Source organism: Neovison vison, chromosome 4 (genome assembly GCF_020171115.1).
Source record: "Neovison vison isolate M4711 chromosome 4, ASM_NN_V1, whole genome shotgun sequence".
Classification (NCBI taxonomy): domain Eukaryota; kingdom Metazoa; phylum Chordata; class Mammalia; order Carnivora; family Mustelidae; genus Neogale; species Neogale vison.
Genome location: NC_058094.1, coordinates 176,942,540 through 176,959,918, shown reverse-complemented (window position 1 = coordinate 176,959,918; position 17,379 = coordinate 176,942,540). Strand labels below are relative to the sequence as shown.

Below are 17,379 nucleotides of genomic sequence, written 5' to 3'. Positions count from 1 at the left end.
CTAAGGTATGGTTTTTAATCTTAAGGTGTGGCCTTTTTTGGTGTCTCAGCTATATGTCTGCGGTATTAAAAAGGTATAAATGTTATCGCTCCACTATGGCTGGGCTGTGCTTTCAAAATCCCCATCGCACTCCCTGACTTTTAGGATCTCTATTATACTCAAAGTTTTGTTGCAGTTGCTCTTTGATAATCCTTGGGAAGTCTTATCCTCAGCTAAGGATTGCCTACAGGGTGCCTACAGGGACTTCTATCCCCATACCTTAACTCTACAGCTCTTTCATTGCCTCTCCAGTTGCTTAAGCTGCTGTGAAATTCTATCTCTGCCTTCCAGTTTAGTGGAGTGCCCTGTTCTGTCTGGATTCTAGTTCACAGAGATGGGGTCAGAGATTTCTTCCTACGAGGAATGCTGCAACTTTATGGGCATTCCTCATGAGTTTCCTTTCTCTCAGGGATCACGGTTTTGTGTTACCTCTTGTCCAATGCTTGGAAACAATTATCCTATGCCTAATATATTTTAACCAGTTTTATGGTTGATTATGGGAAAAGGCCTGGAAATATCAGTTAATTCTAATACATTAATTTAAAAATATGTGCATATCATAGAAGTAATGGCATTTATTTTTAGGCGCCAATTTCCCCAATTTTTCTATTGAGGACTTCTAGAAATCTTATTTATTACTGTGCTTATTATTTCTCTGGTCAATCATGGCTGTGTTCCATCATGATAAGCCAGTATCTTTAATTTGTTCTTTGGATTATATCTTTAAGATTTACATAAAATTTATAGCAAGGGACATCTTTGTGTAAATACTGTCCTTCTACTAAAGGCAAGTAGTAACTTACAGGATATGAGTTAAGAGGTCCCAGAAAACTCCCTAATTCCAAGTGGGAAACTGAAGATCCTTGGTGTTTGAGGAAAGGAAGTCACTGAAAGTGCTAAAAGGTCAAAGAAAGGAAGTCTGTTTTCCCAAACTACAAGGCAAAGAATGATCTCAAGCCCTTAATGAGTTTGTTATTCCAATTATGACCCAAAATAATGGGGGATAAAAGATAATTAGTAACAAAAGTTTTTATTAAAAGAAAAAGAACAAAATTATTATGACTCATGGAGTATGGTTTGTAAAATATATCCACTGAAATAAACTTTTCTGTTACTGTTTCCTTTTGGTATAGTAGAATTTTATTCTGTATTTTATTTTTTAAAGATTTATTTATTTTAGTGAGAGAGAAAGGGAAATATGTCCACGTGGTAGGGCAAAGGAAGAGGGAGAGAGAGAGAGAGAAAATCTTAAGCAGACTCCCTGCTGAGCAGAGTCCACCACAGGGCTTGATCTCAGGACCCTGGGATCATGACTAGAGCTATTATCAAGAGTTGAATGCCTAACTGACTACACCACCCAGGCACCCCTTATTCTGTATTTTAATTTCAAATCTCATCCTTTTGTAATTTACAGAATGCGCCCCACAATAGTTTCAAGGTAATTTTGATGAATGAATACTTTGGGAAATGTAAATAAATGGTTTTATACCTATCAATTCTAAATACCCATTAGGATGTGATATAAACTAATATCAAGAGTTTTAGTTTATTATCTCTCTTTCCAAATATGATTTTACATCTGTTTTCCATTACTGGCTTCATGTGCTCCTTTTTTTTTTCTTTTTTAAAATTTTTTAATGTATAATATATTACTTATAAAAAAGTATAAAACTTAAAAACTGAGCAACCTTCAGTTTATTTTCTGAGCTTAAGAGTCTCTTATGGTCTGTCTCCCTCTCTGGTTTCAACATATTTTATTTTTTCCTCTCCTACCCCATGATCCTCATGTGCTTCTAAAAAACAGTCGTAGTTTTTCTTTTGCCTTATCACAGAACCAATCTCCACACTGTCTGTGACATTCTCACTTTTAGCCACAAGATGGCCTTAAAAATCAACAATTTGCAGACACAGCAATTCTCAGTTTGGACTGATGATTTTGTCTCATATTTCTTTGTTATATATTCTTCATTTATTTTTCTTTTCCAGTTGCAGTGAGAACCAGTAAGAACTAAGTATGATTCAATGATGCATTTCTTCTTCTGGTTGTTGCCATGCTTTCTCATTTTTAGATGTTTCATTTAGGATAATCCAACAGTTATTCACACTGCTCCTACTCTGTAGAAGTTATTGTTTTGTTATCTTATTTTTGGAATATTGCCCTGCTTTAGTTCTAAGTTAAGACCACAGGCTACATAGTGTACTTACATTGGGAAATGCCATTATAAAATCATAAGCATTTGCTTCTTTTGCTGCTTTCTCAACCTCTTCATCAGTCACTCCATTCCGTCCATATTTAATATTGTTATTAATGGTGGTTTCAAACAAAACAGGCTCTTGGCTGACCACTCCAATATGTTCTCGGTAATGGTGTACATTCAAAGTTCTGATATCATTCCCATCCACTGTGATCTGCCAAACCAAAGGAATGAATCATGTTGTGATGCCTTACACTGCATTGTATTTAGAGTCTTTTTAGTAGTTCACACCATAAGCTGAGGAGCAGGGTGTTTCAGGGATAAAAGACTTATTTTGGTAAAATATTTATAGTACGTATATTGTCAACACTTTTTCTGATAAATGGGAATGAATAAAATGTCAAAAACCTGGCTTAAAATCTTGTCAAACCACCTGAAAATCTTAACTCGAAGAAAAACAAATTAGTAGATACATGCTATAGGAGCCACAAATGTTATAATGTCAACACACGTAACAAACTTCAATTTTGTTATTTTAAGACTGATGTGATCTTTGCATATTTTTCTAAAACATGCACTTTTTCTAAAAAGTTTTATTTCCTACATGGGGTTCAACTCACAACCCTGAGGCAAGAGTCACATGCTCTTCCAGTTGAGCCAGCCAGGTGACCCTAGGAAATTCCCTTTATTCTCTTTAACACCCCATTTCACTGCAAAAGGCAAAAGTATCTTTTATTCATTTATATAAATAATAGTAAATGAACACAGTCTTCCTCATAGATAGTGTCATTACCCATTATTCCAAATATTCCAGTGGGAGGGTCAAGGTTTGATAATTATAACTTACAGAGCCTATCTTTCTCACCAACTTTAGTATTCTCTCTGAGCATGGGTATTCTATGCTACTGTTTTGTGTATGGAATGCTTATCTAATAATCTAGTTATTTAATATTAGCATGAATACGTGAATCTAGTATGGTCCAAATGAAGACTTAGGAAGTCAAATTTAAATGAAACCAGGCTCTATCAGGGTAGATTTTCTTTTAAATAGCCAAAAATTTTAAGAGAAGCATTAAGAATTATGCTTCCGTAACTATTGTAGTCTTATTCTCTATGCTATTTACAAGGGTAACAAAGCCAAGTGCAACATTATGGGTAATATTCTTCTGGGATATTTTGAGAAACTGATAATCTCATAAATTCTGAGTACTACAAATTATTTTTCTCCACAGCTTTCATCACCTTCTAACATACTATATGTTACTTATTTTATTTGTCCATCTCTTGTCATCAAGAGTGTAAACTTGATGAAGGCAGAGGATTTTATGCTTTGCTCATCAATATTCCCCAGGACCCAGAACACTGCCTAGCACACAGTAGGTGTTCAATAAATATTTTCTGAATGAATGGATATACAGGAAAGAAAATGAATTGGCTGAGAAAAGCTAATGTTAAAAATTAAAAACTGATATAGTTGTAAGCCCTCTGTTATAGGTGGTATTTCCTAATTTCATCATGTGATGAAATGAGGTGGTATTTCCTAATTTCATCATGTGATGAAATGACTGCTAGGTGCTACAAATGATTTTGCTAGGTGAACTTACAAAGCCATTGTCAGGATCATATAACCTTTGTAGAAGCTGGACTGTAGTGCTCTTCCCACTGCCGCTGGGGCCAACCAAGGCCACAGTCTCTCCAGACTTGATTTTGAGATTCAGATCTTTCAGAATCTATTGGAAAGTAGAGAGAAAAATTCTATAAAAGTAGGTATGTGAAAATATGATTCCCATATTTTCAGAGATTTAATGTATAATTATAAACAGAAAATGAATTTTTCTGTGATACTTAAAAACAAATTTAGATCTTGTTTTCTTTCATGTACATGTATAATAAAAATTTACATAACTTTGAAAAATGATTAAAAAACTGTTACCATCTCTATATAAAGAGGGGATCTAGATTAAGATTACTCCTAGAATATTAACTAGCCACAGCAAACTGTTCATATTTTCAATTTATATCAATATAATGACTACCAAGTTAGTGAAAGCTTTTATCTTCTAATTTGCAACAAGTGAATGAAATCTTGCCAGATATTTTCATGAGCTACTTAAGGAAATTATTTCTTTAAAATGTGGGATGCCTGGGTGGCTCAGTGGGTTGAGCCGGTACCTTCAGCTCAAGTCATGATCCTGGGTCCTGGGATTGAATCCCGCATTGGGCTCCATGTTCAGCAGGGAGCCTGCTTCTCTCTTTGCCTCTGCCTGCCACTCTGCCTACTTGTGCGCGCTCTCTCTCTCTAATAAATGCATAAGTAAAATACTTTAAAAATATATATATATTTAATATTATCACAAAATGTATTGCAAAGTAAAACAACCAGGAAGATTCTCTAGGTGCTCCCATGAATGGGATTCCACCATTAGAAACCCTCCTTCTCTAGCAGATCTCATGGTGTAGCACTTTAAAATTTTTCTCAATCACTGAGAGTTGCTACCAGCTTTTAGTGTCCTACAGACCTTCAATGTGAGAGAAGGCTGACAAATAACTGCCCTATGAAAATGACAACAGCAAGCAAACCCTCACCTATTTTTGCTTGCATTTATATGTACTCAGCCAGAAAATATGGGAATCTCTCCTTGGACTCTCTCACTTTGATCTCCCCATTTGTAAAGAAACAGACCCTTTAAATAAGCTAAACATAAAACTTTCAAAGGGCCAAGCAGGGAAGAATTGTGTAAAGGAGGTGAGAAACTGGGGACTCATGGTGGGAGTACCTTCTCTGTACTTCAGTCTGGAGTTGGTTTCTGTTACTTTCCTTGGAAGAATCTGTGTTGTTGCTTTTTAAATATTTATTTATTTATTTATTTGTCAAGGAGACAGAGAGAGACACACAAGCAGGAGGAATGACAGGCAGAGGGAGAAGCAGGCTCCCTGCTGAGCCAGAAGCCTGAAGTGGAACTCCATCCCAGAAATCTGGGATCATAACCTGAACCAAAGGGAGCCACTTAACAGACTGAGCAGATCAGGCTTCCCAAGAATCTGTGTTTTGTTTATTTAAAAGTGGTAGACTCTTTCTTTGTTTAAAATTATTCATTCTTTAGCTTTAAAAAAGGGCTATATTTCAAAAAGTTCACTTAAAAAGTTGTTTAAAACCCAGAGAGCACTTTACTTTGCAATTTAATGGCAAACTGGTACTTAAGTGTTCAACAACCAACCCAAATGTAGTTGCAAATGCTGTGTTTATGTTAAGAAAAATGGTAGAAAACAACACTATTCCAGTAATGGTAATTAAGTAACAAAAATTTAAAAAAATAAAAAGCTTTGAAAAGAGAATTTCAATCAAAGAGAAAAATAAGAAAGTAGGAGTAGACAGATCTTTTCTTGATGCAAATTTTACAGGGGGTTTGAGGGCATTTTAGACAGTATTAAAGGTTGATGACATTAGTAATTTTTTATCAGTTTTACTTAAAATAGTCTCCTTCTTTTTTTTTGAAGGTTTTATTTGTGAAAGAATGGGCACAGAGGGAGGAGCAGAGAGGTAGAGGGACAAGGAGACTCCGTGCTGAGCATGGAGCCAACACGGGGGTCAATCTCAGAATCCTGAGATCATGATCTGAGCCAAAACCAAGAGCTGGACACTTAAAGGACTGAGTCACCCAATTGCCCCACGGTCTCCTTTTCCTATGACATAGGTATTTTGTTAGTAATTACTCTTTGCAATTTTTAGCTGTAACTACCTTTTTTGGATAAGTACACAAATAAAATGAAAAGAAAAAGAAAAGACTGAAAATTTTTTCACAAGAACTTGTCAAAGTCTAAATGATGGAGGGTGGAAAAACTCTGTGCTGCAAGTGTGACTGCTCATACACGTGAGTGTGTATATGTATCTAAAAGTGAGGAAGAGTTGTACCTGAAACACGAATGCTGGTGCAGTAGAGCTCTTAGAAAAGGGAGAAGGGAAAGGCACAACATGGGCATAGTTTCTTCAGGTTGGAGACTAGAAAGCTAATTTGAGTTATCTCTGTTGAATGTGATAATATTCAGGGACCACTGATAGGTGATGCCATCAATCCAAGACATTTTGGTGTGCTCCCAAATGCAGAGTAAAGGAATTTCAGGGAGTTGAAAATGTTTTAGTCAGTTGGATGTAGAAAAGAGGCTGCAAAATATAACTAGCTCTTCAAGAGTTTTTGGTCCATTACTGATCTATCTTTCCTCCCCTTCCACTCTCTCCCTTTCCTGGCTTTGGCCTACTCTTTCCCTCCCTCCCTCCCTCCCTCCCTCCCTCCCTTCCTTTCTCTCTCTTTTTCTTTTTTCTTTATTTTCTCTCTTTCTTTCCTGAAGTCTCAAAGAAAAGTAAAAATGATCCTAAATAATCTCTTAAGAAGAGATATTGGCCAGGATAAGATAACATAAGACTGCACAATTCTATAATTAAATTAAGCTACCTTGACAGATGGTCTTGACGAATAACTGAAAGAGACATTGTTAAATTCCACAGTTCCTTCTATGCATTCTGGTTTATATCCTGTTGTTGAGAAGTTATCTATTGCAGGTTTCTTGGAAAAACAAGGAGAATGTTACAAATCTTCAATGGACTAACCTGACACTCTACATCCTAAAAATAGCGTAAAGACTGTTTTCTTTTACAATGTTTTCTTTTCTGCTTCAGAAGTATATTGAGTTAGACATGAAGATTTCAATAAAACACAATGTCATTTTAGAAAAGTTAAAACAATCTCTTTCCATAGCCAATTGTCCAACATGGATTTTGCCCATCTTTTTGTTTTAGTGAAATAAATGTGTCAATTTTTTGGTTTCTTTCTTGTAGTAATGGTAGCTATCTTTCAAAGCAGTTTGAAGTCTTACCTTATCAATAACCTGGAAAATATGAAAGGCAGCTCCTCTGGCTATAGTGAAGGTTTCAAAGTTAGGGGCTGCTGTTCCAATGCAGTAACTACTATGGATTACGCTAAAAAAAACCTATAGGGACAAGAAAATAATATTTACCCTCCTCAATTACATAAGAGAGACAACAGAATGAAATGTATATATGGCTGAGATCAAAGAGATATTAGAGAAATAAGGTAGGAAGGAATGGAAGTTGTTGTCTAAATATAAAGGAAACAATTTAATTCAAGTATGATGGTTTTTTCTTAATGTGAAACAGCTTTTGATTATCCCATGTGTTTCTTATCACCTGCCGGGAAGTCTGAGTAGGAAAATCTGCTTACTATGGAGTGCTTACTGGTTGAGCGAGATGAGCTGCCTTTCCTCCTTGCTGATTGATCCCTTAAACTTTACAGAGAAGGAGGTCACAGATTTCAGTAGCATAGAGGCATTATACTATTTCTGTTGAACTTCTCTGAATTCTTACATTATTGGATATCTTTCATTTTCAGACAGACACATATTTGCAAAAAATAAAATAAGGAAAGAACCTAAGTCAGGGGCATTTTCCCTATCTTTCAAATGAGGAAGCTAAGGTTTAACAAGTCATTTGCCCCAAGTCACATATAAATTGAGAAATAAGGATGTGCCCCAAATTCCTCATGCTCAAGTTTCATTTATATACAAGTTTTAATGATTAAAGTCTCAAATCCAAAAGATAACTTTAGTTGACAGAAAGGAAATCTACATAGAATGGGAAGGCCAAATAACTGAAGTAATATAGACCAGATCAATTCAGTTCAGCAAGACAAATTGTTCTTAATCCTGAACTGAACTGTTTATTGTTGAAATTTGGGAGGATAAGTGAATAAATAAAAATTTAACATAAAACCCCTAAGAGTTTAAAAAAAAAAACCAACCCTCTAAATTGTGACATTGGACAGAGCTGCAGATAGTCTGTCTTTAACATTACCATATGCTGAAGGACAGAGGAAGGGCAGGAGAGTTTAATCTACAAAATTTTTCAGAGGGAAGACATTCAACAAGGTTAATGTAGACTGCCATTTTACCTCAGCAAGTTTGAAAGGTAAAAGTCTCACTAGAGACTGGCCTTTTTAATTGCTGGATTAAGAAAACTCTGTATCCTAATAGAAAATTCATTTAGGATTCTTCTAAAAGCATGGTGCTTTTAAAGATACACTGGATGAATAAATCCTGCCTTTATAACTATAATTTAAAGGTATATACAAATCTTTTTAAAAATATTTTTTAATTTTAATTTTAATTTATTTATTTAATTTTATTTTTTTATTTTAAGACTTTATTTGTTTATTTAACAGAGAGAGAGATCACAACAGGCAGAGCAGCTGGCGGGGTGGTGGTGGGGAAACAGGCTCCTTACTGAGCAGAGAGCCTGATGTGGGGCTCGATCCCAGGACCCTGAGATCATGACCTGAGCTGAAGGCAGAGGCTTAACTCACTGAGCCACCCGGGCGCCCCTATACAAATCATTTGATGGAAATAAGTATTTATAAAAAACATTCATTTTTTGACATTCATTGTCATTCAAAGACAATTTTTACTAAGCTCTAGATAAGAAGACTATATAGGCCAGTTACCTTTGCTGTCAAGACTTACAGCAAGAACAGTTCCGATGGTATAATCAGATTCTCCACTAAGAATCAAAGAGGTTCCATACCAAAAACCAAGTCCATAGGTTCCATTCATAAAAAAGTACACGGCACCAAGAGAGAGTTTTGAAGCTATAGCTTTTCTTATGCCAATATCCTTTGCATATTTTAGATTCTGTGTATACCTTAAAAAGACAAAATGCAATGGAACAGACTTTGGGAAAACTAAAACCAAGCAAATATTGTCATAATTAAAGGAACAGACCTTTCAATTTCTTTTTCCTGGGCCCCAAAGGCTACAACTGTTCGGATTGATGACAAGACTTCTTCTGCCACAGCCCCAGCTTTGGAATAGGCATTTAATTCCTTAGTGGTCAATGAAATGATTATCTGTAATAAACCAGGACCACAGTTAACCAAAAAAATGATCCTGAGTCAGTAACGTGCAGAGCATTTAATTCAGGTAGAATCTAGAACAGCAGACTTTATTATTGAAAAGGTACTTAAGATCATTTGACCTAACTTCTCAGTTTGCAAATTAGGAAAGCAACTGCCAGAGATATTAACTGACTTTTTAAAGTCTCACTGCAGGGAAAGAGCTTAGTCTGAAGTAATCTTCAATCTAAATTTCTACTCTGCCTTGTATAAGCAGAGCTTCACTGTTCTCTCCCTATATTTTTAAAACCTTAGAACCTGGGTACTTACATAAATAAAATTGGGAAAGACTTGATTTGGAGATGGGTATTAGGGACACAGTCCTTTTTGGGTGCACTTTGGAAACTAGTAAGCCTAATTCCACTTGATTTGTTATTACGTAAAAAGCAAGTCTTCTGTAGGCTATAGGTCACAGAAGCAGAAGAGGAAGATGATCCTGCATATGTCTGGATTATGACCGCTGAAGCTATTACTGCATAATGCAGGCTACTAGTAAATCCTATATCTCTAACAGTAAGAGGTGAGATTTAAGAGACAGAGAAGAAGGAGTATATCATGCTTATTGATATTAGGCAGGTTTACCTGATTTTTAAAAATTTTAAAATCAGAATGTGCTTCTTTATTAAACATCTCACTTCCTACTCTTTTAATAGTAAAGGATTTCATTTAGTTTAGAACAATTGTTCAATGAAATGGAATAGAAGGAAAATTGACCTCTGAACTCTAAGTCTTTATTGCCTACTCACATAACAAATTTCATTTTCAAAACACATTCCACATAATTGGAGATGATTTTACATAAGACACACTTGGACAGTTGTTAAAGAAGGTAGCATAAACTGAGTAATACTCATTATTTTCTGAATTCACATATATATCACTGGAAAGGAAGAAACATCTAGCAAAAACCCCTGATGTTTAATAAATGAATCAAAGTAAGGTAGAAACCACACATATTGGCGTCTTTGGTTATTTGGATAACTTTGAGCTTTATTTGCTTCTTTTTTATAACCAGTTAATATAATAGCAGAACTTAGATTACCCACTGATGTTACCTCTAACCTTCTTATCCACTTTCCTTTCCTGGGCAGTTAAGTTTAAGCTCTGACCTCAGTAACACATAGTTGGCAATCTTCCTATTGAGAGGTTTCCTCATTTCAAATATGCTGGGGATGAAGATTTTTATAAGGGCTATAAGGTCAATACTAGAAGTCTCATTAGATAAAGATTTCTTGCCTAAACATTGAAACCTGTTAGGAAATTATTCAGCCATAGAATTTTACTGCTGCAAATTCTTGTTTGGTTGAACTTGAATAGTGTTAGCAAATAAATTCAGTGAATTTTATAGCTTTGATTTCCATAAAGAACAATTAGCTTTGCAAAATAAAAAACCTCATCCATCCCTAAGAATGCACTGTGCCTCCAATCGAGGTGATGGATATACACATTGGTAGAATTGCCAGACTTGATTTGTAGAGAGATACTGGGATATATTGGTTGTTTTTGTACTTAACATAGAGCATTGGTTTCTAATCCAGGTTATAAATAGATTAATATTTTGTGGTATACTCACAATAGTGCTAGAAGTATAATTTAAAATGAAAATACATAATTTGTTTAAAAAATTGAAATAGATTTCTAAAGTACAAGAAGGAGACATTAGTACACATTTGCAATGTAATTTAAGAGCCTTATAAAAAATAAAAACTTGAAATGACCGATATGAAAAAGTGTTTACAATTTTAGGATTTTCTTATTTTGTTCTGATGAAATGAATTGCACACATTTATCTGGAAATTTAGAATGTGTAAGACTCTCTCATAATTCTCTATCTACGCTATCATTTGAAGTTGCACTAGGCTACTAAATGAAGAGGAATTCTTTTAGTGTTAGTAAGATATTAAAATTAACCTCATTGTGGTCAAATAACTTGAAGGCAAAAAAGTGATTAACAGTGAACAAAATCAAAAGTATTGGTGATGTTTAATATCCCTTTCCATTTTTAGATATAGGAAATGAATAGAAACGCCTTATTTAACAAATTTAGTAAATAACCTAGTTTATACTCCTGTTTCCAGTCAACACTGCATTTAGCCATCTTGCCTACCCGAGAAAATATGGCTGCTGAAGCAATTATAAGTGGTGATGTGGAGAGAATCACCAGGGTGAGTTTCCAGCCCTTGACCAAACCAACTGCCAGGCCAATTGAAAAAGTAGATATGTTTTGAAAAAACAGAGCAATCTTCTCTCCAATACCATCGCTGATTTTGTTGATGTCACTGAAACAAGTAAGTAAATGCAGTTAAGTCACTGATATAGAATATATGAAAACAAAGTCGATATACTACACATCAATCCTCTTACTTAGTCATGCGAGTGTTAAATTCACCAATGTCACAACCATCAAACCATTTGATGTCCTGTGCCAAAACCGAATGGAAAAATTGTTTTCGAATTCTTTTGGTCTGTCGTGCTGCTGTCATAACCCAAAAGGAAATCTGCATGTAGCCAAAAACCAAGGCAGTAACTCCTATTCCAATATAATACAGAGTCAACCTGAAAAATGATTATTGGAAATATTAGTGAGACTCAAGTGCAGTTTTCCCCTTTGATAAAAAAATGAGATGTCATAATATTTGATTGAGAGAATTTGTGCTATAGCCTATAAAATAAGTCAAAATAAATCTCCATGAGAAGTAAAGTACATTGAATACAAAATTCTAGGTTTCTCCAGTCTAGAGTGTGTCTCTCTTAAATTATTAGTAGAAACTACTATTTTATAACACTTGCTGCTTATATCTTCTTTCAATAATTTTTAATACTTTCATTAGGAAAGTTACACTGAAGTAATTAAGATAGTTGTACATGGAATAGGTGGATGAATAAATGATAGTAGTTTAAAGCACTGTACAAAATAGTTTAAATATATATATATATACTATTAAATACAAAATTCAACTTTAGGAATTTGTCCTAAGGAAATATGTAAAAAGATTAATCTAGCTGGATGGTCATGGTAGTTAGCAACAAAAAAGAAGAGCTGAAAACAATCTAACAGGAGACCAGATAAATGGAGTCATTTAAAAAATATATACTAGGTACCCACTATGTGTGGCATTTTAGAGATACAGTCATGAGCAAGATAAGGCCTTCCTTTATTGACATACTGGTGTAAGAATTTATATCCTGGTGGGAGGAGACAGACAATACACACAGAAAAATAATTTTAGGTTGTTCTATGAGGGAAGTAAACAGGGCGATAAGTCACAGAATAACCAGTGAGTAAAAGGTGGGTTGGGAGAGCTAATACAGATAGAATGGTTAAGAAAAACTTTTTTGAGGAAGTAAAAGAGCTGGATTCCAAAAGGTAAAATGGAGCTAACCATAAATAGAGCAAGAAAAGCGAGAAAAACAATAGAGAAAAAGGAGAGAAAATAATAAGGTATCTGAGGCAGGAAAAAGCTTAGCATGTTCCAGGAACAAAATAACTCCAAAATGGTATGAAATGATTAGGTCAGAGAATTTAGCAAATATTGTAGGCAGCCATGGTACATTGCATGCTTTTATTTATTTATTTAAAAGATTTTATTTATTTGACGGGCAGAGATCACAAGCAGGCAGAGAGGCAGGCAGAGAGAGAGAGAAGGAAGCAGGCTCCCTGCTGAGTAGAGAGCCTGATGCAGGGATTGATCCCAGGACCCTGGGATCATGACCTGAGCTAAAGGCAGAGGCTTTAACCCACTGAGCCACCCAGGTGCCCTGCACAGCTTTTATTTTAAGAAAAAAGGTAGACCATTGGAAAATTTAAAGCATGGGATGCCCTTATCAGTTCAACTTTTCAAAAGATTAGTCTGGCTCCTCTATGAAGAATAAATGGAAGTGAAACAAACTGAAGCAGTTGGGAGGTTATTGCAATGGCCAGTGTGTGAGAAGGATAGGAACGTGGACGAAAATGGTGGCAGCTGATGTACAGAGAAATGGACAGATTCTAATTTTGGAAATACAGCAAAATGAAATTGCCAATGTACTGACTGTGAGGAATGCAGGAAGGGGAGAAATTAAGTATAAGTCCGTAGATTTTGATTTGACCAACTCGGTGAATGATGTGCCATGTACAGCTATGGACAATGGGAAATAGAATAGATTTGTAAGAGCTATTATGTGTTTTGATTTAGATACATTAGGACCAAGGTGCCTATTAAACATCAAAGTGGGTTTTAAATAAGAAGCTGAAAATGAGAGTCTGAAATAGTTGGGCAGGGTCTAGGCTAGAGATGTAAATTTGAAAGTCATCAGCTTGTAGGTGGTAATTAAAACAACGGGCTGACTGAGACTACCCACAGAGAAAGAAAATTAAGTGTAGATGAAAAAGATAGAGGACCAAGGAATGAGCTCAGGTACATGGTAGAGTTTGGGGTAAAGAGAAAGAATTGCAAAGCAAGCTGGAGAGTGGCCAACATGGAGCTAACCATAGCTTTTTTCCTGGTAGAAAGCCAGGAAAGTGAAGTATCAAGGAAAACACAGAAGAACATACAGTTGCTCCCCATTATTCCCAGTTTATGTGTTGGCAAATCTGCTTGGTCACTAAAGCTTATTTTTAACCCCCAAATAAATACTCAGATCTTTTCATTGTTACTCATGGACATGCACAGAGTATAAAAAATCTGAGCTGCCCAACAAAGATGTTCCCAGCTGAGGTTGAACAAGGCAACACTCTGCCTTCTTGTTTCAGCTTTCACACTGTGAACAAGTGCCATTTTTGTGGTCTATGTAGTGCCACCTTTTTCTGATTTTTGTGTTTTTATTTAATTTTTGATGATTCCACTGTTTAAAGTGACTCTTAGGCAGCATGTTTAAGTGCTCTCTAGTATTCCTAAGTGTAAGAAAGCTGTGATGTGTCCTATGGAGAAAATATATGTGTTAGATAGGTGTCCTTCAGGCATGAGTTATAGTGCTATTGACTCTGAATTCAATGTTAATGAATCAACAACATATATTAAATAAATTTTTTAAAAAATTATTTTTATTAGCATATAATGTATTATTAGCCCCAGGGGTACAGGTCTGTGAATCATCAGGCTTACACATTTCACAGCACTAACCATAGTACATACCCTCCCCAATGTGCATAACCTAACCATCCTATACCTACCCCTCCACCCCCCAACAACCCTCTGTTTTGTGAGATTACGAATCTCTTATGGTTTATCTCCCTCCAGATCCTATCTTCTTTCATTTTTTCCTTCCCTACTGCCCCGAGCCCCCCACCCTGCCTCTCAAATTCCTCATATCAGAGAGATCATATGATAATTGTTTTTTTAAATAGGCTGTCTTTAAATGGAAATACACATAATTTGAGGTTTTGTGTTGAATGATGAAAATGTTGTGACCATAGGGTCACAGGAACCTAACCCTGTATTTACCCTAGTAACAATGGTTTAATATTTGCAAATTCAGTATTCATGACAACTTTAATAACTGTTGCAAATAATAAGAGTTGACTGTTTTCTAATGTTTACAATATTTTAAGAGGAAAATGGGTTATAAAAGCAAATCAGGGGCGCCTGGGTGGCTCAGTGGTTAAGCCGCTGCCTTCGGCTCGGGTCATGATCTCAGGGTCCTGGGATCGAGCCCCGCATCGGGCTCTCTGCTCAGCAGGGAGCCTGCTTCCTCCTCTCTCTCTGCCTGCTTGTGATCTCTCTCTGTCAAATAAATAAATAAAATCTTTAAAAAAAAATAAATAAAAGCAAATCAAAAGAAGAAATGCAGGATCTGAACACTGAACTACAAACACTGTTGATAGAAATTAAAGAAGATATAAATAAATGGAGAGGTAATCCATGTTCATGGATTGGAAGACTCAATGTTGTTAAGATGACAATATCCTCAAATTGATGTACAGATTCAACACAATCCCTATCAAAGGTCCCAGGAGACTTTTTGGCAGAAATTGGCAAGATGATCCCAAAACGTACATAGAAATGAAGAGAACTCAGAAGACCCAAGATAATTTTTAAGAACAAAGTTGGAGGACTTACAATTTCTGGTTTTATTTATTAATTTATTTCCTAAAATTGCACTTATCAAGACAGTATGATACTGGCCTAAAAACAGATATAACAATAAATGCAGCAAAATTGAGAGAACAGAAACTAATCCTTATATTTGGACAACTGATTTTTAGCAAAGATGCCAATGAGAATAGGAGAAAGGATAACAGACAATTTTTTCAAAGAATAATGCCAGGACAAATGGATATAGTCATATGCAAAAAAAGTTAGAATCTTACCTCATAACAGTCACAAAAATAAACTCAAAATGGATCACAGACCTAAGTGTAAGAGCTAAAATATTCAAAGCCCTAATAGAAAATGTAGGAGAAAATCTTCATGATCTTGGTTTAGACATAGAATTCTTAACATCCAAAGGCACAATCCATAAAAGAAAAACTTGATAAATTGTACATCACCATCAAAACTTAAAACTTCTGGGCTTCAAAAGAAACCTTTAATAAAATGAAAAGACTACCTACAGACTAGAAGAAAGTATTTGCCAATCACACATAGGACAAAGAACTTGCATCTAGAATTTATAAAATAGAATTCTCATAATTCTGTAATAAGACAAATGACGCAATTAAAAAATAGGCAAAATATTTAAGCAGACATTTAACCAAAGAAAATATATGAATGCTTAAAAAGTAATGAAAATAGTGCTCACTATTAGTCACTGTAGAAATGCAAGTTAAAGCCACAATGTATCACTCCACCTACGACCATGATTATAATAAAAAAGACAGACAAAACCAAATGTTGACAAGGATATGGAGAAATTGGAACGCTTACACATTGTTGGTGAAAAAGCAAAATGGTATAGCCACTTTGGAAAACAGTTTGGTAGTTTCTTAAAAAGCAATCATAACTTAACATACGACCTAGCAATTCCACCCCTAGGTATCTACCCAAGAGAAATAAAAATGTATGCATACACAAAGACTTCTATATTGATGTTCACAGAAGCATTATTTATAAACAGCCCCAAACCAGAAACATTCAAATTTTCCATCAACTAGTGAACAGATAAATACTGCAGGTGTACCCCAGCAATGAATTACTACTAAGCAATTAAAAGGAATAAACTACTGACACATATTATAAAACGGATGAAACTCAAAAACATTATGCTAATAAAGAAAAGAAGCCAAATACCCTACATTTGATGTGTTTCCACACAATGCAAAGTCCAGGTGATGAAAATCTTTAGAGACAGAAAGCAGGTAAATGGTTGCTTGGGGTCTGAGTGTGGGAATGGGGATTGACTACAAAAGAGGGATCTCTGCAGAGTAGTGGAAGTAGGCTAAAAATGGATTGTGGTGATGGTTGCAAAACTCTGTCAGTTTACCGAAACTCATTGAATTGTACAGTTAAGACTGTTGAGTTTTATGATAAGGAAATTATGCCTCAATAAAGCTATTAAAATCATGCAAACAGTATAATTCTAATTATATTGAAATTATATATGCATACACATACATGTAAAAAAGTTGTAATAATGTAAACTAAAACTATGCTCATTATACATTAATGGCAGGATTATGTGATTTATTTTTCTTTGTGCCTTTTTACATGATTTACAATGAAACTATTAAGCATTTAATCAGAAAAAGTAGTTAAAATAATTTTACAGAAGAACTGATGCACTTTTTAAGAGATTATTTCTTAAAAACAAAGAAAGCAACACATTCAATTTATTTTGAAAGGAAGATACTATACTTACCAACCCTTCATTTATCCAGTAATCAGACATCCAAACTACCAGGAACCCAGGAAAAGAAACCTCAGTAGTCCCAAAAGAACAAACATCAGTAGTCCCAGAGTCCGGGTATTTTATTTTGCATCAGGAAATGAGACTGCCTTCATGGTCTAAGTCTTCTGATTCAAAACTGCTTGCAAATTAAGGCTGATTTGATGGCTTCACTTATTGAGCATTTATTTTGTGTTAAATATTATGTCAAGCCCTTGACATCTGAGTTTTACTGAATCTTTAGGAAGTATTAACATCTCATGTCACATATGAAGAAACCAAAGCTTACAGAAGTTACACAACAGCTTCTGTAGTTAAAAAGTGGCATAGCCCAAGATCTGAATCCTGAATCCATGATCTGAATCCTGAATGTAAAATCTGAA

The 17,379-nt window shown here is 35.1% G+C and overlaps 1 protein-coding gene across 1 annotated transcript in view; it reads right to left on the bottom strand.

Moving 5' to 3' along the window:
- ABCB5 (ATP binding cassette subfamily B member 5) overlaps positions 1–17,379 on the bottom strand; it is a 118,047-nt gene that overhangs the window by 89,340 nt on the left and 11,328 nt on the right. Inside the window, exons 5-12 of the mRNA XM_044244552.1 lie at positions 11,558–11,749; positions 11,301–11,472; positions 9,024–9,148; positions 8,766–8,943; positions 7,107–7,220; positions 6,686–6,796; positions 3,839–3,964; positions 2,245–2,448 (exon numbers count right to left, since the gene is read on the bottom strand). Of these exons, the coding sequence (XP_044100487.1) occupies positions 2,245–2,448; positions 3,839–3,964; positions 6,686–6,796; positions 7,107–7,220; positions 8,766–8,943; positions 9,024–9,148; positions 11,301–11,472; positions 11,558–11,749 (1,222 nt within the window). The remainder of the gene's footprint in view (positions 1–2,244; positions 2,449–3,838; positions 3,965–6,685; positions 6,797–7,106; positions 7,221–8,765; positions 8,944–9,023; positions 9,149–11,300; positions 11,473–11,557; positions 11,750–17,379) is intronic.